This window comes from Mya arenaria, chromosome 14 (assembly GCF_026914265.1).
Source record: "Mya arenaria isolate MELC-2E11 chromosome 14, ASM2691426v1".
NCBI classification, from domain to species: domain Eukaryota; kingdom Metazoa; phylum Mollusca; class Bivalvia; order Myida; family Myidae; genus Mya; species Mya arenaria.
Genome location: NC_069135.1, coordinates 53,620,707 through 53,644,493, shown reverse-complemented (window position 1 = coordinate 53,644,493; position 23,787 = coordinate 53,620,707). Strand labels below are relative to the sequence as shown.

General features: G+C 35.6%; 1 protein-coding gene across 2 annotated transcripts; it reads left to right on the top strand.

The window, feature by feature from the left end:
* The first annotated feature begins 7,750 nt into the window (after positions 1–7,750).
* LOC128217064 (uncharacterized) lies at positions 7,751–14,880 on the top strand. Of its 2 annotated transcripts, none has more exons than XM_052923912.1 (3): positions 7,751–7,870; positions 11,319–11,369; positions 14,053–14,880. In XM_052923912.1, the coding sequence occupies exons 2-3, from the start codon at positions 11,328–11,330 to the stop codon at positions 14,707–14,709; spliced, it is 699 nt and encodes a 232-aa protein (XP_052779872.1). In that variant the 5' UTR covers positions 7,751–7,870; positions 11,319–11,327; the 3' UTR covers positions 14,710–14,880. The 2 variants fall into 2 exon arrangements, with proteins under 2 accessions (XP_052779872.1, XP_052779871.1); XM_052923911.1 differs by lacking the exon at positions 7,751–7,870 and adding an exon at positions 11,098–11,162.
* The last annotated feature ends 8,907 nt before the right edge of the window (positions 14,881–23,787 follow it).

The following is a 23,787-nucleotide window of genomic DNA, read 5'->3' as shown; positions in this document are numbered from 1 at the left end:
GACTTAGGTGCATATGTTAGGTTTCCACTATTGCTGGACTTAGGTGCATCTATTAGGTTTCTACTTTTACCTGACTTAAGTGCATGAGTTTAGTTTCTACTATTGCTTGACTTGGTAACACATGTTAAGTTTCTACTATTGCCTGTCTTATGTGCATATGTTAGGTTTCTACTATTGCCTGACTTAGGTGCATATGTTAGGTTTCAACTATTGCCTGTCCAAGAGCGATATACACCAGCTTTCAGCTGTCTTTTCAATGTAAAATAAATCAACAGATATTACTCACCAGTCAATTGTAACCACGCCCCCAGGTCCGGGGAATAGCGGGGACTTTGACTTTCGGTCCAGTCAAGCCCGGGTAAAATCACCGCACTGCGGGGACGAACTTCTGATAAAATCCCACAAAATGCCCCCGTACCAAAGAGAACGTAGGTTATGCCCATTTCCAGCTATTTAGGCGCAAAAACAAAACCACCGTATACCATTTACGCGGCACTGCGTGGACACCTGGAAGGTAACAACACGGTCCCATTCCCGACAACCCCTAGTATACCCCAGGACCGGACCAGGGGGCGTGGTTACGATTGACTGGTGCATTAAACGGGTGAAACACAAGGTCGTGAAACAGGAAAGGCAGAATACATATGCATATACATATCTTACTTAATATATGTCGGGATAAACGCCTTGAAACGGTGAACAGCGAATCTGTATTTAGGATTGAGCTCTTTACGATTAGGTCAAAGAAAAGAAATCATAAGTATAGACATGACAGAACCCAATGCATGATATTTCAACCATTAAGCTTAGGAAATGGGCAACACATCCATGTTTACTGCTAAGCGCGTAAGTATGAACATAGCAAACTTGCGAATGAGAAGGCACCGAATGAAATAACCAGTAAATGCCAAAATGGTACTTTTTATGAGAGACAAACAACTAAAATGTAAAAAATCCCGAACCTGCACATTTTTTTGGCCCAAAATTAGGGTTAGTGTAAAACTTATGTGACTATGTATATCAGTTTTATACGGAATTGGTAATATCTATTTTAATGCAAGACAGTATCAATTCCATATAAAATTAATATAGTTACACATACAGGAATTTCTTTTTTGATTTCTGATTTACTATCCAAACGAGTGTATTCCGAAAAGAATCGCAGAATTAGCATATTCAAGACAATAAAAATAAATTTGCTCAAAAATGTATATACTGGTTAGGTCTATAGACTTCAGTATCGCAAATCGAAATCAGGTATTGTTAGATCTACTTTTGATATAACATGGGTAATGAATAAATGCGACGGGGTCACAAAATGGGACATATGGTGTTATGTGGTTTCAAATAGTGCGATTTAAAATAACACGTCTTTTATTTACGTTCATAAGAATTCATTGTTATGTAAATTTGAAAGCAAGCCGAATACTCTTATTCACTAAAAGCCATTGCCTTACTTTAATTACTACAAGAAAACCCTATATATATAGTTTCACTTAATTAACTTTTTACTAGCAATCAACTTGCGGGATGAAAGCAATGTTCATAGGTTTATTAGTAACTGTTATAAACAAGCAACTTTTACTAATATTTATCAATTTACATTACCTTTTCTTAGTGAACGACAGACACTTATCCGTTGCAGTTCGGGGCCAGTCAAATTGTTTTTGGAGTTGATTTTAATTGACTGTGAACAGAATTGTGAAAAAATAAAACTACGCATGTATCACCTTTTAACACTTTCAGCACTTATTTTTACATTCAATGCCACTGTGCATACTAGAAACCTATCAAATAACGAGATAGAAACGTTCACTATTAAAACGCTGTTTACCTAAATAATTTAGCGTACTCAGTGGCGGATCAAGAGGGGGGGGAGTGGGGGCACAAATATTTAAAATTAAAGATAATTTAGATAGTATCTTTTGTCACGTAATTTGCATGATGGCAGTGACTTCTGTACTGTAAGAGAAATGAACACTGCGTTGAGTTTAGGCTTGTCCCTGGAGTTGTGTTATTGAGAAATGATAACCAAACTTGATCCACTGTATTGTGTTTATATTCACATGGCCATCCTGAACCTTTTTCACCATTTGAACATGTATTGCACTATTGAGAAATGATAACCATACGAGATCCACTCTATTGTGTCTATATACACTAAGTAATTTCAACATATGTTTTTCTTCGCCGATAACAACTTTAAAATCCATTAGTTTTCAGGAATTTATATTACGTTACCTGTTCGTCGACTTATTTTGCTTTTTAAAACGCCGTCATTATGGTATTCTACCACCATGTCGACAACACACCTTTACCTCCCCGATATTGGCATCAGCATCCATAAGTTTGTCTAGGACAAGATCTGTCAAAGCAACATGTCTTCGATGAACTATCTGGAAAATGACTTCGACAGGTAATTCTTTATGTAGTTAAGTATAATTAGAAGTCAAAGTTCGCATTTACGGATGCCCTTTATTCACTGTTTTTACGAAGGCATTTTTTTAAGTTTAATTCGTCGTAATACGGTGAATACATTAGCATATTTAATTAAAACAAAAACACAATTTAAAGAAAAGAAATATGCTTTGTTCGCCGAGTTTCCAATTTTATTTATCAAAACGTCACATAAACATGCATTGTTCACAAAATTCCAATTTATCAATCAAAACTAACGTCTCATATTATATGCCAAACAGATCATGAGAATGAAAGTATACATACTATTAACTATAGAGAAATCGCAAACTTTCTACGTATTGGACATGCTAATATACGTACAAGAATACAAGAATACCATTATCCATATTTTATCAACATTAACATGAGAAACATTTACATAATTATATTTAACATCATACTACTGAAACATATTATATAAAGTGAAACAATTAAGTAGTTATGGAGAAGACATCATGTTACATTTCTCAATATAATTTTTAAACAGCATACTTCAGAAATTTACATAATATTACGACCGGCACGGTATTGAACCATTATAAATATTGATATTTTAGCAACTATTATTCGTTTAGAGTTAAGTGCGACGACCGTGACATGTCGGCGGTAGAGTTCAAATCCTTGATCCAAGCCGTTCCTCCGGTCACCGTAGCAAGTCACTTTACTCCGGAATTACAAGAGGCCCAAACATGACACCCACTGGGCATGGTGAGATACATGTAAGTATTATTTCCGATTTCTACTTTCAATATGTCATTATAACCTCGTCTGTATTATTTCGAGTCATCGCTATAGTCTAAGTATAATTTACCGTCGGTTGCGTTATCCTTACAGTTGGCGTTGTTGGTTTTGACGGCTTACAAAATCTTCATTACTGAAAGAAATCAAGATTTTTTTATCAAACTTGGTACACATGTCGCTGGAGACAATGAGCACATGTACAACATGACCCCAAACTCTGGTTTAAATAGTCTTTGAGTTATGCCGAATTTTTCGACTGACAACAACAACCACAAAAAAACAAAACTTAAAGTGGCTTTGGCTCCTGTTTAACCATACCGGTGTTTCCAATACAGGGTCTAATAACAAATGTATTGCATATGTATAATACGTAACAGAACTGCGGTAGAGAACAATTTATCATAAATACAATTTCGGCAAAATCAATATGATACCAAATGTACAACTGTCGGTGGTTGTAGTCGATTCAAATTATATGCTGTAAAGAATTAAAAAAAGATACAATGAAAACTACAGTGACAAGCTAAGACGCCAAAGCATACAAACATATGGCGGCGAACACTACCTACATATAGTTTGTGTACACAACCACACAAAAGGGTCTTGAATATTTAAGTATAATGTAAAATTATATTTACATTTTCTTTTAAAACCTTTTGGTAAAAACGACAACTAGAAATAGCTGTATAGGCTCAGTGTCATATTTTCCATCGGCCCCCTAACACAGCTAGTTAGAGTTGTACGGTTAGCGCAGTGATTAGCGCACTCGCTTCTCACCAAGGCGATCCGCGTTCGATTCCCGGCCTGGGCGCATGTGAGTTTGGTTTTATGGCCACCAAGCCGGACAAGTGGGTTTTCTCTGGGCACTCCGGTTTCCCCCCCCCCCCCAAACACAAGACCACACTCTTGCGCAACATCGTGCCAACGAGATTGACTTGGTACATAAGTTATAACTTTCTTCACATTCGTTGTAAAATATATAATGTTTGAACTTAGACACTTTACAACAATTTCCACGTGCGGGTCCACCTACAAAGACGTTGCGTACGTGGCTCATACAACCATAGGAGAAGTATGACTGATTAAGGATGCACTCTTACTCCCAAATAAGATAAAATCACAACTAATACAATTGTTTTGATTTACCAAAAAAGGATAAATTAATATGGTAAACAATGATTCTTATGAAGGACACCGTGTTCAATTTGAAAGAAAGGTGCAGAAAACACGGTATTTTTACCTTATGAGACGATAGTAGATCACAGTAAATCTTTCAGCACTCATCAGTCATTAATTTTTTTTTGCGTTTCCAGCTTTTAAATACACGATTACAATCTTTTTTTCCGTAATTAATATTGTCCATAAATGCATTATTTATTTCGCAGTTAAAAGTTTACCACTCAAAATTTATGTGAATGTTATATATACATGTGTATGTATGGATATTGAATAAGAGTGTAACTTTAAGGTAAGGGGAAATAACTTTGAGAATATTGTTGACAAGCTCCATGACGAGTATCTTCCCATTCCATATATAATCATAAACTAATTATGTATCATTAAACTGTTAAATAAAGATTTTCAAAAGCCATGGGCAAATACTGGTCAATACAGCAATGATGGCCAGTATAAAGAAAGATACATCACGCCCCCAACATAAATGACGCAACGCCATTGGTCAGGACTGGTCACGCGGTGACCCCTTATTTTTCCATATTGGGTATTCAAATTTATATCGTACAAAAATGATGTCTATTTTCCGATTACGATGAATAAAAGAAACATTTAAACATGTAAACATCGTACGATACGTAATCTTGAAGATCACCATCCAGAACATTTCTAGTGTCTAGGAAATAAAAAGTTCACAAAAGTTTCATTGTCAGGTGGAAATTGTTTTTAAAACCAATGTTTTGATGAATTGTGAGAAATGTCATAAGGTTACATAACTCCATATTATCTAAGATACAAATTATGGTTGACTTAGGAATAAGTTCTAAATTTGAAAATACTCATTGTTTTGGAGTTTACTATGGTATATGATAGAACAATGTAAATGTAGATAACATACAAACATGATCAAATTATTATTATAGTGTATTGATATATAGCAAAATGCAAGAAATTCTTAAATTATCGAAAAAAACTAGAAATGCCCAATTTTAGGTGGTTTTTTTTTGTATAATATTTACAGTCTGTCAAGCAGTCCTACTTTTTCCTTTTTTTTATTTCTCCCACTTTTTCCTACTTTTTGGTCCAAAAATTCCTGAAAAATTCTTACTTTTTTTGGCTAAAATCATGTACTTCACTTATATTGATAGGTGTCGTATATTTGTAGAATCTTTTTAATCGGGAATGGATTGAAGACTGGAATCATCATGATGAGACTGTACATACTTGAGGTGCAAACTGGGCATGTGGCTGCTTATCTAAGGATCACACAAAGGTGAAAGATCTGTGAAAATAAAAGACCTGCTATGCAGTCTTGTCAAGATGTATTCTAGTTAGCATTTTATTTTGTTAGTAATGCAAAGTTCTGCCCAAAGATGTGTGAAAATCATTCCTTTCTAGTACAATTTTTTCATTTTTCTCCTACTTTTTGGAAAATTTTATTCCTACGTTTCTCAAGTTTTTAAAAGAAGTTCACTTGACAGTCTGTATATATACATCATGTATGTATTTAAATGATGAATCAATTGAACATGAGATATTTAGCAAAAACATATCAGAATTATCTTTTTTGTGTATTGTTTTATAGCAAGATTCCAGAAAGTCCTGTTTAAATTATCGACAAAAATTGCAAATACCCGAATTCGGTGTTTTACTATGGTATTTATATATCCAAGTTGTCTAATAACAAAATAATTTATAACATGAGATACCATACAAAAAATGATCAAATTATCTTGGTCGTGTATTAGTTTATAGCGAAATTCCAGATATTTTTTCTTAAAATATCGAAACAATTAGAAACAGCCCCCAAATCATATATCCACCACATGAATCAATGGGAACTTTTTATTTCCTCTTAAGATGATATATTTCCAATGAAATGTTGTATGAATCGTTTGTGCTCAAATTCATTCAGGGTCAAACTACAGATTGACAAATGAATTCATGATTGCCGCTGATTTTATTTTTTTCATTAAATAAGTTGTATAAATATTGTGAATATTGATTTTCAAGTTGAGGTTATTTTAAAATAATTCAGAAAAAAAACTGTTGGTTTATGCAATATCTATTTCAAAAGAAGCATTTTAAGGAATACACAAGGTTAGAGCATAATCAATAATAAAAAGTTTTCTGATGTCATAATACAGGAAAGGTAAACAAGTGATATATGCACACAACGAAATACGAGAAGTGAGAATTGAGAAGGAAACTTATTAGCTTATACTATGCCTCGCTTCTGTCATACTTTCAAGCTGCTTGTTATGGTGTAAAAGTTGTTATGATTTGTATTTTTCGTTACCGCTATAATTTGATGGATAGGGTTAAAGGTGAATATTAATTTGAGGAATTAGCAAAATGCGTTGGAAGTATGATAGAAGCAAAAGAGAGAGAAACGTCAAGAAGCAGGAAGACGGGTCAGGGCATGGACAGGTCAGGTCGGCTGCAGAATCTGGCATGTTCTTGTTTATCTTAAGAAGATCAAAAGCGTTTAGTTTGGCGAACGTAGTGCTGAACGTGATTTAATACTTGGGTTGGTTAAGTCCGTGGCCTTTTTATCCAAACAGTAGTACTTGAAAGACATAGACCTAATAGCAGACAGTTGGTCGAATAGGTGATGCCTTTGTGCACGATAAAGGGGACAGGTGAATAAAAAGAAATGGTAGGTGTCCTCAATTTCACCACAGTGGAAATTTGGGCTATTGATACTTTTTTTCAGAAAACAAGTGTACATTTAGATTACTTCAATGCATCCGCAGCCTTGAATGTGTGACGCCCAAATTTCGTTTATCGTCATAGTAGAAATGGGGAACTGATTGTTTAATATTGTTATGATTGAATTTGAAGGAATGTAGGGATGTAGAAGTATGGAAGGGTATTAACGCAAAAATTACATCTTGCTTTCTTACGTTACATCGTGCTTTCTGACTTGTACATCTTGGATTCTTACTTTTACATTTTGCATTATGACATGCACACAATGCATTCTGGCTTGCACATCTTGCATTATGACTTGCACATTTTGCTTTAAATTGCATGAATCGTTCGTTATATGACTATCTTCAAATTTGTCTACGTTAAAGTTATATGTTTGATGCTAAAATCAGTTCAGTTTAATTATAATGATCTTAAACTGTCTACATTTAATGTGTACAAAAATAGGAAACCTATGTTAATCGATTATACATGTATTAATAATACATGGAAGCACGCACTTTGTCAAATACAACAAGGCAGGTTGCAAACTACACTCTTTTTTACGACAGAGGGCGCAAGTTCGGAAACATGTACGGAACCATACGATAATTACCGAAAATATACGAGTATCCGGAATATCGATCACAATAGTTATGTCCCTTATTTGCAATTTAGCCATAATCTTATTTGTTACGGTTGATGTCATGTGGTTGATTTTTTTATCATCTGATCATTTGTTATAAATAAACAACATCTGCTATTCATATACACCAAAAGGCAGTTGCAGATTTATTCTTTTTTGGTAAGTGATAAAGAATTGTCAGTGTTGGATTAAAGGCGACAGGCGTCTGATGTACATGATCGTGTACATTGCCGTCTCGCCTAACACACATAGTAGCTTGATGACAGGAGTTCATATTAGTCCATCTAGCCACTACTCATGTGCTCAAAGCTCCGAACGAACCGTTTTCTGAAATGCATTCTATGAAGATTTTGTGGTTGGAAGAAAAATGATTAGATAATAGTTGAGTTTTACAAGAAATACTACAAAGATTGACGGAATTCGAAGATTTTAAGAGCTTGTATCACCAGCTCGGGAAGGGATAAGTGAGGCTGGCGTAAGAGAATGAAACATCTTGTAAAAAAGAGTGAGTTTATGTTTCCGCCTTCTCTCCTACAGAGATTCAAGCCTTAATTCAATATAAATATTTGAAATGGAAACAAGTCGTGTTGCTCTAAAAATATTCGCGCTGCCTCATACTGAACTTTCTCTCGGTCCTATTCGTCAGCTTGGATAGATTGTCCCAAACTACATCTGTGTATTCCAAAAGCGGAGGTATAAATGTTTTATATAAGACTACTAGCGATTTGCGATCCAGAACGTATTTAAATGAACGCATGAGGTAAAACGTAACTTCCGCTATTTAAACATTATCCATAGAAATAGGTGGATGTGCCTGTCTGTTTGATTTTCGAGAGATTAAAAGTGATTCGGTTTTTGCGAGGTTAAATGATACAAGCCACCTTTCTGCCCACATATTTATTTAGTTCACGTCATCATTTGTTACTGAGCAGCAGACAAAGGATCATCGACAATGATAAACATGGTAATATCATCAAAGACGTATGGGTGATTTTATTTCCCGGACGATATCATTTATATAGACAAGAAAGAGTAAGGGTCCAAGAGTTGGGCCCTGTGGACCTTAGGCATTTATTAACAACGCATGCATCTGACATAGTACCAGACAAGACAACCCTCTGTTTTCCTTCACTGAGATAATAAGTAAGTCATATTTAAAAATATCTCGAAGGGGCTGAAAAAAATCTCCCTTAGTACAAAGCGTCAGATCCTGTTGCCTTGCCAGTTTTTAGTACCTTAATTGAGTCAATAACATCTTGATGTGAAGTATCAAAATATTGCAGGAATGGGACATCAGAAACAATAGGAAGAGGTCTGTTAGGTACAGTAAGAAGGCCCTGTGATTGGAAAAAGCTATCCCTAAGATTTACCTTGTCAATATTAGATTCGTAGACCGTGCCGTCGTGGATGAGAGGGGTAATGTGATTGATTGGCAGTTCTTATGATATGGTTAGCATGATTGCGTATAGTCCTGTAAGCTTTCCAATGATGTTCATAGTTTGAGCGTATGGCTCTTTTGAATGCTTTTCGTCTCTGACGGTGTAGTTTGCGAATATCATTATGAAACCACGGGGATCCTGAGTGCGAATCGTTAAAGACTTTGACGGTATATATATTTCACAAAACATCATAAGTTGATTGGTAAAATCTTTAGCGTAAATATCGATATTCGTGTGAAAACATTGTATTCCATTCAAAAAATGACACAAGCGATCGGAGTTTTACATACTAGTCCCCTTGCGAAAATTTCCAAACTTTTTGTTTGAATGTTGATCCGACCGTTTTGTTGAATTTTAATATGCAAGAAATAGAGCAGTGATAACGAACTAACTGATCCAGAAAAGGTTCTTCAACACCTCAATTTAGTACAATATCTGATGAAGAAACTATGAATAAGTCGAGAAGAGATTCTGACGTTTCGGTAAATTGAGTAGCGTCACGGATGACTTATGACAGATTCAATTGTTGACATATTGACTCAATATTTTGTCCAGATAATGATTTATTCATATCAATGAATTATAACCGATAAATAGGGATTACAAGTTTGAAAAACAATTGCTTTCGAGTTTCAAATGAAATAGTGTTGTAGTTTCAAGAATGATTTGTATAAAGTTCTGAAGATTACGTACATTATAAACTTTCATTTATATACACGAACCTGTTGGGTTACGAAACCGCCAGCAGTACCGTACTAGACTTCATTGGTACGGCACTCTATCTTGAAAAACCAATATTGCGGCGCGAAGAATGAAAATGATACAAAATAAATAAAGAAAACAGATGTTTTTCAAGCTTTTATTTGATCGATATTTTGACCGATACGCGAACGTTCGATATGATATATCAACCTAACTTCTAATACCGGTATTCGATTTGATACGAGAATCGGTGCTAAGCCCTTATAGACAACAAACAAATTAAATCAACATGAGTTAAATGTTTAACACATTTTGCTTGAGCTTGAAAATTGCAGAACAAACCGACCCTCATTCGGTATATGCCTATTTCAATAGACATTTATAAATTTGTTAACCGGAATTAAATAGCTCTAGCCTAGAGTCTAGGCTCTTTAATGCAGAATTGGTTACATAATTTATTATTATAAAATGCGAGTAGCGTCTGAAAAGCGGTATACACAGGAATGTTTAAGGGTCAACATCTTCTTAAGGTATATTCCATGTTTACTGTATGTTTACGGACGTGACAGAATAAAGGCGAATTTTCCTAACGATGTATAACATAATTGTTACAGAAGCAGTTACCATAGTAACCTGAAAAAAACTATTCAGTCAGCTGTTCAACAAACATTTAGAATGATAAAAAGTGTGCCTACCTTCATATAGCATAATCATTTTAGGCTTTACAGATTTGTTACAATTTTGATAGGGAATTTCTTTTGTAATTCAAACCTCTATTAAGAATTGCTAAAATTAAAGGATACAATGTCTCAAAACCTTTGACACTCAGATAACTTTATTTTCATGAATTTGCATTGAAATAATATCTCAGAAAAATATCTTTTTGTTCGCATTTAAAGTCTGAATTTCATATGTTATACCAACTGTGGCCGTGTTTTTTCATAATATATCAGATAAAATACTAAGTGTTAATTCAGAAATTTAGAATGAAACAACTTATATCAACCACATGATTTTGAAATACATGTATTATACAAAGTTTTATATCGTAATATTTAAACACATTTGAATTAAAGTATTGATGATGCTGTAAAAATTATAATATAGTCTACCTTATACCAAGGAGCAGTAAATTAAAAGTCAGTGAGTAAAAAAACAACAACAAAAACAAGATTCTTTTGGCCTAAGTGAAAGTTATCACCACTTGAGTTATTTATATCCACACTTGAGTTGTTGACATGCATTTGCACATTGCTGCATTTGACTTCTGTGCGGAAGGTGAATTTATAAAACGGGATTTCAATTGAGAAGTACTTTACAGTTGTTTCTTTTGTAATACATTGTAAATAGTTTTTACAAATGTAAACATCTCACATATCGAAACATTTCAGATTCAGATTCTAAAGGTGACAAATGTTTATACAGTTTTACTAGAAATAATATCTTCAGCGTTCTTTCGTTTTCAGCAAAACAACATGAGCATTTGTGAGAAAATTACCCTCGATGTTGCCCAGAAGGTACTGTTTGAAATTCATCGTTTGTTTTGTCTTTTAACCACTTTGCTTTTATCGCAATTCAAGTTTCTAAACTCTGTATAATGGACGGCCATTATCTAAGTTGACCTCTATTTTAGATAATGCACAATATCTTTATCGAAGTTGCACTTCTTTTTCAATAATTCATACTATCTTTATCTTGGTGAACTTTTGTTTAAATATCGCAATTTTTATTAAATAATATTGCAATTTATAATTTCACTTGCATACAAATCGCACAATTAACAATGCCGTGTAAATTTTAGATTATTAGGAAAGTGGACTACTTGACATTTAATTACAGGTAGTTAGTCTTGTGACCGCGAAAACGGGTCTTTTTTATTAAAAGGTCAGTGAAAAATCACGAAAAATTCTTCAGAATAAATAGACCGCCAATAATCGACCTCAACAATCACTCGCCCAGAAAGTTCCATCACTCTGCATGATTATGACACTAGCACAGTAAATCGGTCAGAAAATATTCATGTGCACATACCCAAACCCCCAAATATTGAAAATTATGCAACATTCAACTATAGTAAATTCAATTTCTGTGGTGAATGACAAACTCCCACTTACAACAGAAATGAATTATCTCTTTGCCGCTGCAGTTCTGAATATCAAATATCTTATTCTTTAATATCAACATGAATTCGTTGAAGATGTGGATTTTTTTTGTAAACTCTTGTGATCTTGAACCATGACCTGTGTAGTCTGTGACTTGCGGAATAATTGCTACATGTGTATTCAATGTTTGGTGTCTGATCCACGTTTATGCACTTTCAAAAGCTTTAATGTTTTGACGTAAAAAAATGCAATGAGTTTGACAACAAACGTATTGAATGAAATTGAACAGTTTAGAGGATTATGGTTTGGCACATTCAAACATGGGTATCTGCTAGACTAGTGTGCCGATGTTAACAGGGGGCAAACAGTTGTCCTCATTTGTTAAGGTACTTGATAATTTAAAGGTAAATCATCGTGCATTATTCAACAAAATACGGATAATTATATATCATACTAGCTTAGTGTCGTGGATGGAGAAAGTTTATCTGGCTCAGCTCACCCGATAAATTCCTCCGCATTGCCAAATAAACTTCCTTCATTCACGGCACTAACCTGATATTCTCCATACATCTTTATCCAAATGGAATTGTGTTAAAATATTGCCAAATATCTTTGTCCACGCGGAATTTGTTCCACTATTGCATTTCATCTTTTTCTTAGTAGAGCTTTGTTCAAATAATGCATATTATCTTTATCTAGGTGGAATATTGTCAAACATTGCATAATATTTTTATCTAAGTGAACTTCTCTTTAAATATCGGATGATAGTTTTTAACCTTGTAGAAGTCTATACCTTTAAATGATTTATGCACCAAATATGTTTAAAATCGGACAATATGTTGTCACAAAAAACAGTCACTTATACATGTACATATGCTTATATGCACTCAACATATGAAAAACAGCGTACTGGGTTTAGATTTCTCTTTGTAGAATTATAAACGTCGAATTTATCTGGAAGAGACTTTAAAAGAGAAATTCATGTAAATCACGTACAAGTGTTTATTTTACGGTAGCCCTTTGTCGTTGTGGTAAAAACGAAGTTGTCAACAAATTAAATTGCACGACCATTTTTAAACCTTATAGCTAGTAAAAAGAGATAGGAAGATGGATACTTGCGCAATATTGTGACAGGAGATAAACATGTATTAATTAATCTGAGCTTGAAACAGTAGGTAAGAGCTGGTTCCTGATACCAAATAATTACACCTTCAGCTGAAAAGGTCATGACAATCATCTTTCAAGATTATAAAGGCATTAACTCTCAATTCTGTAATTTTCTCACTGTTCATGCGTTTCTTTCACTCCATATATTGTATGTATGCAGTTCTGTACTTTCAAATGCTTATTTACTGTGTTCAATATTTTCTGAAATAAATACTGGTTAAAGGCATTATATTGACCCACTTTATTTCGAAAAACTCGTTCAGTTACTGTATATTACTATTCTGGTGTGCCTTTGCCGAATATGAATGAAAATGTACACAAACTGGGGACATGACTGCAAATGAGGGAAGTAGTTCTTCTGCACGATATTGCCCCAGCACATACCGCCACCAATACAAAGAACTTGTTGAAGACCTTCAATCTTTAACATCAACCCTACATTCACGGCCATGTTCAATGTGACCTTTTTTCAGAATGGAGGAAAACGCTTGCTGGAAACCATTACGCATTAATAAATACTGTTCATAAATTTCTTCTGTATATGCCTGTTCTTCGATCACGGAAGGGGGAGGGGTCATAAAACTTCTAAGATGCTTGTACAAATGTATAAGGAAAGCTGGGAGAATGCGTTGAGAAAAGAGTCAAAAACAAAATTTATTTCCTAAACAAGGTCATAAGGGTTATGCATATAGTAAATTACTGTTCCTCGCAGAATCATTATATCATCGTCACTTACAGTGCATTAGGTCAATTACGCATTCGAATGGATGCATCATAATACCGAACACGCAATGAACTGGGATGCTATTTTATATAAGTTGTGATTTTTATACAACAATATTAAAACGATTCCGTTTTCCATTTATTATTTAACATGTGAGACTTGTATAAAACATCCTTTGCTAAATCAATGTAATATTTCATTTTTCAGGCTTTGAAAAAGATAAGACCAAAGATAGATACCGACGAGTACTGCTTTGAAATCATAACCCCGGATCAATATGTGGAAGCCTTTGACATCATGAGTAACCATTTTATTCCCGATGAGCCGATATGTCATGCTTCCAACGTTACATGGAATAAAGATTTTGAAAAGATGACCATTGAAGACCTCAAGCACAATATTTCACTTACAATGATCTCTAGGAAAACTGGTGACATGGTTGGCTTAGGAATATCCGGCTTTTTGCGACGTTCTGATACCCCGGAGGACTTCAGCTGGATGGAGTCTAAGAATGTTAAAGATGTCTTCAGATTTATTTACTATCCGACTAAAGAGATCGACATCTTCAACAGATACGGCGTCGATGAAATATTCTCGTTAGATTTCCTCTGTGTCCGAAATGATTACAGACGTCATGGATTAGCGATTCACATCGTTAAAGCGGCTCTTGAATTGGCTAAGGACCTAAGCTTTACCGTGGTTAAAGGAGATTGCACTGGGAATTACTCACAGCGTATATTTGAGAAGCATGGCTTTGAAACCATCTTGAATATACCATATAACTCCTGCGTCATTGATGGAAACCCTATTGGTGAGAAAACGGGTGCACACAAGTCGTTGAAAATTTACGGGATACGGTTGTGAAGAATTACAACTTCATGGCATGCTAATGTCGTTCTTTGACTTGATAAAAAGTTGAAATAATATTAAACATAAAATTCTGTACCTCTATATTATATTGTTTATGTTAAAATTGCCTTTAAATAAAACATGAGGCATCTTTTATTTATCATATGAATATATTATGATCGTTAATTGGTTGACTACTTGGCTTGCCCCTGCTGTTTTCCCTGTTTTATTGTTAATATTAATCTAGACGCGATTTAAATAAAATAAAATCGACGTTTCAGACTCTTTAACCGACACCATTCGATACATTAACGTTTTTGAATTTAATAATTCATTTAAGGAAAAATCCAAGTAACCGGTTTTCGAAAAAACGCAATAGCTTGTTTAAACACGAGCGTCACAAGGTGGGGCAATTTATACACTCATCAAAGGGAACGAATAGAGTATTCGCGGTCTTTAACTTCTAAGTCAATATTTAATGGTTTTCGACCTTATTTTAGTAAAAGCATAGGTATTAGGTCATATACTATATCAATACACACTATAGCCAATTTCTTTAAAAAATATCAAATGCTTAAGTTTGTCAGCGGAATTTCAGAAAAGGAACTAGAATTATGGGTTTCCTTGGCGACATAGATGCTTATCAAACTTGTATGAGACGGTATGCAAATTGCATTAAACTGTTTACTTTGAGTTTGCTATAGTCATTCAATATGTTTATTGATTGGTCAATGAATCATTTAATACTCGATTTCCTCGATGTCTCGAACTTGATTTAACGGACCGATTTATTACTCTATTTAAGTGTTACCGCTAAGCTCGATATTCATAAAACTTCCAAAATTCAATTTGGATACGGTTCTTATTGACTATTGGCACATTCTTTAAGAAGTTTAAAAGAACACGAATTAAAACTGATTGCCGGCTAATGCTACCCATCCAGTAGATCATAAAGTTTCGCAATACGTTTTTGTTAAACTCTGGTTTAGATAGTCTTTGAGTTATGCCGCATTTTTTGACTGACAACAACAACAAAACCTGTTTTACCATACCGGTGTTTCCAATAAAAGGTCCTATAACAAACGTATTGCATATGTATAATACGTAACTGAACTGCGGTAGAGAACAATTAATCATAAATACAATTTCGGCAAAATCAATTTGATGCCAAATGTACAACTTTTGGTGGTCGTAGTCGAATCAAATTCTATGCTGTAAAAATACAAAATACAATGAAAACTACAGTGACAAGACCAGTAGATACAACATTATGGTGGCGAACACTACATAAAGTGTGTGTACACAACCTCACAAAATCGTCTTGAATTTTTAAGTATAATGTAAAATTATATTAACAGTTTCTTTAATAAGCTTTTGGTTAAGATTATAACTAGCAATAGTTGCATAGGGTCAGTGTCATATTTTCCATCGGCCCCTAACACAGCTTTAGGTTGTACGGTTAGCGCAGGGGTTAGGTTTGGTTTTATGGTCACCAAGCCGGACAAGTGGATTTTCTCCGGGCACTCCGGTTTCCCCCACAACACAAGACCACACTCGCGCGCAACATCGTGCCACCGAGAGTGACTTAGTATAACTAATAACTTTCTTCACATTCGTTGTAAAATATATATTGTTTAAACTAACACAACTTACAACAATTTCCACGTGCGGGTCCACCTACAAAGAACGTTGCGCACGTGGCTCATACAACTGACTGTAGGAGGAGTGAGACTGATTTAAGATGCACTCTTAGTCCCAAATAAGATTTACCACAATTAATACAATTGCTTTGATTTACCAAAAAGGATGAACTAATATCGTAATCAATGATACTTATGAAGTATACCGAGTTTAATTTGAAAGAAAGGTGCAGAAAACACGGTATTTCTACCTTATGAGACGGTAGTAGATCACAGTAAATCTTTTAGCACTCATCAATCATTTAATATTTTTGCGTTTTTAGCTTTTTAATGCACGGCTACAATCTTGTTACCCGTAGTAGTCAGTGATGCCTATCCAGGCAACAAAGCACCCAGTGACCCCTTCTTATTCTTTATAAATGATTCAATCCGGTTCGAAGTCATTTTTCAGGCGCAGTCAAGCGCGGCGTGATATCTCAGCTTATGACGCATGATATGGGTATTGATGTGGGGCCATTGTTTATCATTCATATTAACTGTTTTATGTACATGAAGGCGATCGATATGTATGTAAACCCGTTGTTTTTCAGTTCTCTTTCTTCCATAATGTACGGTCTAATATGAACAAGTTTGTGATCCCGCGTTTATGTCGACACACTTACAACAGCATTGTTACATAATGTACAGTATCATATTAAAACATTGTGGTCTTTTAGGTCCACAACCTTTCAACAGCAGGAAATATATTCGCAGAAGATTTAAGACAGCGTACGGAATCAATCGTATACTATTATCATTGTGTCTTTACACCTGTATTTTAATACCCGTGTTTACACGGTGTAATATGTGGGATCCCAAATCTGTATTCAAAAACGATGACGTAATATGTGCGCCAAATATTTCATTTTAAATACAGAACCTCAGTGTATGCCTTATGGATATATACTAGTCACAGCTATAATGAATAAACACATCAATACAAAATTGCATCTTTTTATTTTATAGTTAATAAACAACCCTTTCTTAAAAAAAACATGTACATATAACACAAAGTGTAGCATATCAATGTCCCTACATATTTTCATATCTGAAACTTTAACTGAATTACCAATGGATGACCCCCTTATCATGTCTACCACCATAGCGTAATTTATCTTGAGGGAGTTTTTAAAGTTATGCGTGATTCCTATCACTTTGCAAATTGATTTATAACCATTTTTATCAAAACGTTCTGTTTTGTATGCATAGTTTTTCGGTCCACCAGTCACAAAGTTCGTTATTTTGTTTCCCGAAACCTCGTCTGTCATATCTCCGAGATAATCTCCTAATTGTGGTTTCAACTGCCCTGGTCTGGATGAAAATATAATTGAATCTGTGTCACAGTACAGGGTGCGTTCACCTAGGCGTTGTAAGTAACTATAAAGTTTAAGGCGCGCCTGTGCTGTTGTATATGCAGCTATGACAACGTTTGTCCGAGAAGAAGACTCAATAAAATCTTCATTGTATGCCCAGTCTAACTGCACAGTTTCTTCATTTACAAAACGGATGTTCTTTATCTCTTGTTGATCGTTGTCATAAAGTCAAAGAACTCCTTTGTATCCGTTACATAAGACGTCTGTGCTAGGTTTGTACGTTGGCCAAACTTGCCACAGAAGGAGTTCAGCATCAGCTTTGCCAAGGATCGAAGGCCTGGATTTTTGCATATCCTGTCATAGTCTAAGAGTACACCTTCTTTTTCATAAAATCTTTGAATATATGACTGCTTGTCATCTTCTGTTTTGCACCATTCAGGCCAGCCACTAGCCTCCTGTTTGACTTTTAGGAAGGTATTCACATATTCAGTGAATATACCGCCACATTTGGAACTTTGGTCATACTGTGATATCTTAGTAAAATGCCAAACTTCATAGATATCCAGTATTTTGTAACCCTGAGACAGGGCCAGTTTGACCTCATCTGTAACCCAAGTACCAAGAAAAGCTCTTTCATTATCAGTGTGTTGACATGACGACTGCTGGTATTGGTCTGCGCATGATCTGCATAGGCTGAAAAGCAGTTTTCCATTGGATTTCACGGGTAAAACATGCAGGAAGAGTCCTCGTGGAGGTACAATTTTACACTTGATCAGACCCTCGTATTTAGTAATGTCTTTGAAATTTTCTGTGACAATTTCGGGATGCCCTAGAGGTATTTTCCCAGTTTTGTCAACATATGAATACAACGATGTCACGTCATAATAATTTATTTCTTGGTCCTTTGACGCTTCTTCGTACAAATTGAATCCTTCTGTTCTTCCACCGTAAAACGCATCTCGCGGCTCCAGTGGGGTCACTATATTAACAGATCTTGCAACCCAGGGACATCTTGTATTTCCTTTTTAAAATCGCATTCCCACTTCGACACGTAGGTATATCCTAGAGACTCTATATACCGTTGTCTATCTATTGTTCTGGCATACAGATCACCCATTGTCATATCATTCACAGGATTGATGGTGTTACTTTTAAAGCAACGGTTGCAACCATGCCAAAAACAAGCATTCATTTCTAAAACAATTTTCTCTCCTTCTTCAGTTTCGTAGTATCCGTCAACTTTGTAAGAGCCTATTTGTTTTTCACCGACATTTCGTCCATGCTATATGTACACATTTTTTTGGTGCGCAAAATAAGCCAGCCATTTGTATGCTAAAACAGACTGTTTTTCTTCAGGCCTGTACCCGTGTGGTGGAATAATGCCAATACTTTCGTGTTCAAGAAAATTTCGCCAAATTACATGCCGATGCAATGGTCAAACATTTTTCAAACGGATCTATGCCAGGAACTTCATTCTTTTGTGTTATTTTCTGAATTGTATTTTCTGAAACAATTCACGAAACTTCAGGCAGCAATTTCTCAGAATGTCCACATCTGATCGGCAGTATTTTAACAGTTTATATTGTAAATCAAAGGCGTCGTTTTGGTGAATGTCATACCACACAAGGAATTCCAATCGTTTGTCTATTTTCATACCATCTGGGTAGTAGTACTTTAGGTCTGGTAACTTTGTCAGGGTTTTGTTTTGATTTTCCTCGCGATTGAACAGATGTGGAAAATAGCCCTTTGCTAATTCTGTGATTCCAAATGCGTTAGGCATATCTGCTAAAGCCATCGGAATGAAATTTATTGAGTCTATGAAGCGGATCTTGCATACAGGAACTTTGATGGACATCAATTTCGTTCCATTGGTAATGACCTCGGGAAGGATGGCATTGTCATGTAAGTATTGTAGAATCGGATAGCTGTCATAGCCCTTGAAGTTATGACAAATTACGGTAGCTCCAACATTTTCCTCAGAGAATAACCATTGACAAAACTGCTGTGTGGTCTGCTCTCCTTTGAAAACTAGTTCATTTTTTCCACAACTTTCACACTCTGAATTGATACATAAGTTACTGTCCATGCACTGAGTGCATACCCTTTGTACGACGCATAAGTTCGGCTGATGTTCAAAGGAACCACAATTTGCTTTATTGCAGTTAACACACTTCCCGTTAACGCCTGAAAGAAATCCTTTCTCGCATTGGAGCTGTTGATCTTGTGTCAAAAAATATATATTTGGTATCCTTTGTTTTTGTTTTATTGGTTGTGGTCAAAGATTCATCCTCTTCGACTGGCTGCATAAAACACTAGTGATCTTCTTCCACAAAGTCTTTGCATGTTTTACAGTATGTTTCATTACATATGTGAGGATTCTTTTGCTTCCGCATATTTATTGCCTGTCCACAATCTCTACATTTGTAATACAGACAGCAAGTTGATGTTCCAGTATCATGATTTTGCTTGTGCATTAAAAAACACGTTTCGTTGATGAAATATCTATTGCAGTCACCACAATATTCCCAGTGCACAGAGTCGTCCTCGTGTATACGATGACAGTGAACGCAAGGATTGTTGCATGCATGTTGCTCTTTGTTACTGTAACCCTTTTTACATTGAACACAAAAGTAACTTCTATTCAGAAAACCTGCGACTGTCGTGATTACATCAAAGTGTTCATTGTGTGTGTACAAGTATATAGGAATGCCGTCTTCCAATCCTTCATAGATAATAGCGTTAAAGTGTTCCTTTGATAAAACAATGATCTTATAATTGGGAAGTACTGCTTGAAATTGTTTCACTTCTTCAATACCACAGCGTTGTAAAGGTACTCCAGCCTTGTCGTGTAAGATAAGTGCCAGTTGTTTTTGCGCATGAAGCCCTTTGCGTATGTTATCCCACTGCGGGTGTTTTTCAATACGTGCTATTGCTGTAACTAGTGCGCGTGCACAGCAAAGCTCATCGGTATTTCTAATCTGAATGACACTTCCCTTATTTTTCAACATCTTTGATATGTCCACATAAGGTTTGCCACGACTTCCACTTCCAGCAGGTAAATGCACGTGAACGAACTCCAATCCAAACGTTTCATCAAGCACAAATTGTTCATATGACTGAAGCACTATCTCTATTTCTGACAAAAGTCTGTCGACTGTAAGTTCAGATCTTTTCATAAATCGAGTAACGATTGGAAAGTCCAATTGCGGGCTATCCATTGTAATTCTAACTTTGTCGGAAGATGGTATTTCGCAATAATTTTTCTGCAATAGTGTCAATGATTGACTGAAAAAATTGTTTTAAAGTTTTGATAATATTGGGAAGTTCCCTGATCTCTATATCGTTTACTGATATTTTGTAATACGATGCTGTCGAGTTGAACTTTTCTATTCTTTTTTCACTTATCTTATCCATCCGATAGTATGCCTTCGCATCGTCTTGTGCTGTTAATTTTTGTTTCTTATGACTGACATTGGTATCTGCTCCATCATCACGAGTCCTTTCTCTGCCTCCACCACTTTGGCCTTCGTGTTGCATAAAATGCTCATCAAGAGCATCTCTTCTCCTAAATACACGAAGGCACTCCGGACAATGATGATTATTTTCGTCTTCATGTTTTTTCATGTGTTGTTTCAAGTTATTCTTTCTGGTGAAAGTTTTCTTGCAGCAAGGGCATGTACATTTTGGCCAGTGATTCTCCGTGCGCCTATGCTGCATAAGCTGGCTAAGTTTTGGGAAACTAGCATCACAAACCTCACATTGGTGAGCCATGATGGTGGACTGAAAGTAAATTGAATTTGAAATAAGTATTATCTCACTATGATAAAGATTTCAATGTACGTGATATATAACTATGTAAGAAATAGAGTCATGTTTTCCATATAAATATACAATTATGAATATGAATAGGCAACTTTATCAAGCAAGACAAATAAAAAACAAGGCGAGACTACAAAAAAACAGGCGAGAATACAAAATAGCCAGGCGAGACTAAAGTTATGCTAAAGAATTACCCTTTTCTCGGTATGTTAAGCGTCTTGCGCTGTCAATTCACTTTAAATCCGACGACGTTGAATGTCCATCTGCAAAATGAAAAATAGTATGAATAGGTATGTATTTAAACCATAATTTTGCGCATGCGCACACACTTGTTATTGCGGGAATTTGATTGGCTAACTACAGTATATAGCCTTTCAATATCAATTTAATAGATCGAAAAAGTAACACGCCATCATTCGGGATCAAGCCTTTGAAGGAACAACATGAATTCAGCTAATTGTTCAGACTGTAAACAGTGATTTTCAAGAAGGGATGCTATGCTGAGACATCGAAGACACAAACATAATGTGGATGAACCTAAGCAGAAAATGGTGTTCAATGATGCGTATCCACCACCACCACCACATGGAGCGACACCACCACCACCACCACCACCACCACCACAGGGAGCGACACCACCACCACCACCACCACCAGATGAAAATATGATTTCACCAAATATGACGTTTCTGCATCCATTTACTATGATGATTTCGGGACCCAAGGTATTTGTTTTAATATATCTTTAATATTGATGTATACAGTACTGAAAAGTTGAACTGACACAAATTCTCTATTTATTTCAGCATGTGGAAAAACAACATTTTTAACGAATTTGCTGAAACATCATAACACAAGGATCCAGCCTTGTGTGCACAGAATAGTATGGCTTTTCAAGAGATGGCAGCCGCTGTATTCGATTATCAAAAATACCGTGTTACCGAAAGTGGAATTTGTGAAAGGTATTCCAAACGACTTGGCAGATGACGACTTCTTTGATCCCAGTATAAACAATTTACTCATTTTGGACGACTTATTTTCTGAAGCTGGGAAAGATAAACGTATCACTGATTTATTAACGGAGGGTTCCCACCATAGATCGTTATCGGTTGTTTCTATCAATCAGAACATGTTTGGCAACAAAGATCCGACACAGAGACGCAACTGTCATTATCTGGTACTTTTAAATAATCCAGTAGATCGCCAATCCGTAATGACATTGGCTCGTCAAATGTACCCGGGACACACGGATAAGTTCATGAATGCATTTGCAAAAGCAACGAAATACCCTTACGGATATTTACTCGTGGACTTAAAACCATTGACTGCGGAAGATGACAGATTAAAATATGATTTGAAATGGAATTCATGGAATTCAAATGGATTGACCAATTACGTCCAAGAACGTCTGGATATTATTATAAAATATAAAGATATGTCAGAAATACATCATTCTACTGTTGGAGTTCAAACTATTCACATCGACGATCAGGCAGAAGCAATGGCTGAAAAGGGGCAACCTTGTGATGATTGTGGACTATTATTTGATTCGGCGCACGATGTGCAAAGGCATGTGAAACGTGGTTGGTGTCCGGAAAGTGGTGAACTCGAAGGAGGGGAACCGCCGGCAAAAAGACCCAGGATTGAAGAACATAACGACAACGCAATTGAAGAGGATATAGAAGAAAACGATGGTTTTATACATCTCTGGGAAATAGCCCAAAACCAAAACAAAGATAAGTATAACAAAATATACGATGAGTACATCGATGAGGGATATAATGAAGAAGATTCGTTTGAAATGGCCTCGGAACGTACACGGCCGTATAAAGAAAAGATTTTCTTTACAAATTATAAGCGCCTTTTGGTAATGTACTGGTTGCCGTTGCTGACAAATGCGACACATCGGATTATAGTTGAGCAGATCGATAAACTACGACAAAGCGGTGTTAGTTTGCCTTCTGCAGTAAAAAGAGTCCTTCGGAAAAATCAGCACGAGTTTCAAGACTTATTCGAGCTTTCAGATGACAGCGGAGAAGAGAGTGACGATGGAAGTAGTGGTAGCAAGGAACAATAAATACAAAGACTAGAAACATTTAACTTCATTAGCTCATATGGTCTCGATGTATGCAGACATGGCTCCTTGGGAGGACTATGCAATGTTCAATATATATGACTCACAACTGTGATTTTACCATATCGGCTAGCAATAACATAGTTTAAATAAGTTTACCTGTTTTCTGTTACATGTTAGCAAAAACAACCGTTGAAATTGAGGAAAT

Excerpts from the sequence above, each read along its gene's own strand:
- LOC128217064 (XM_052923912.1), top strand. The coding sequence starts at position 11,328 with ATGAGCATTTGTGAGAAAATTACCCTCGATGTTGCCCAGAAG. Across the intron at positions 11,370-14,052 it reads CCCTCGATGTTGCCCAGAAG|GCTTTGAAAAAGATAAGACC; the intron begins GTACTGTTTGAA and ends TTCATTTTTCAG.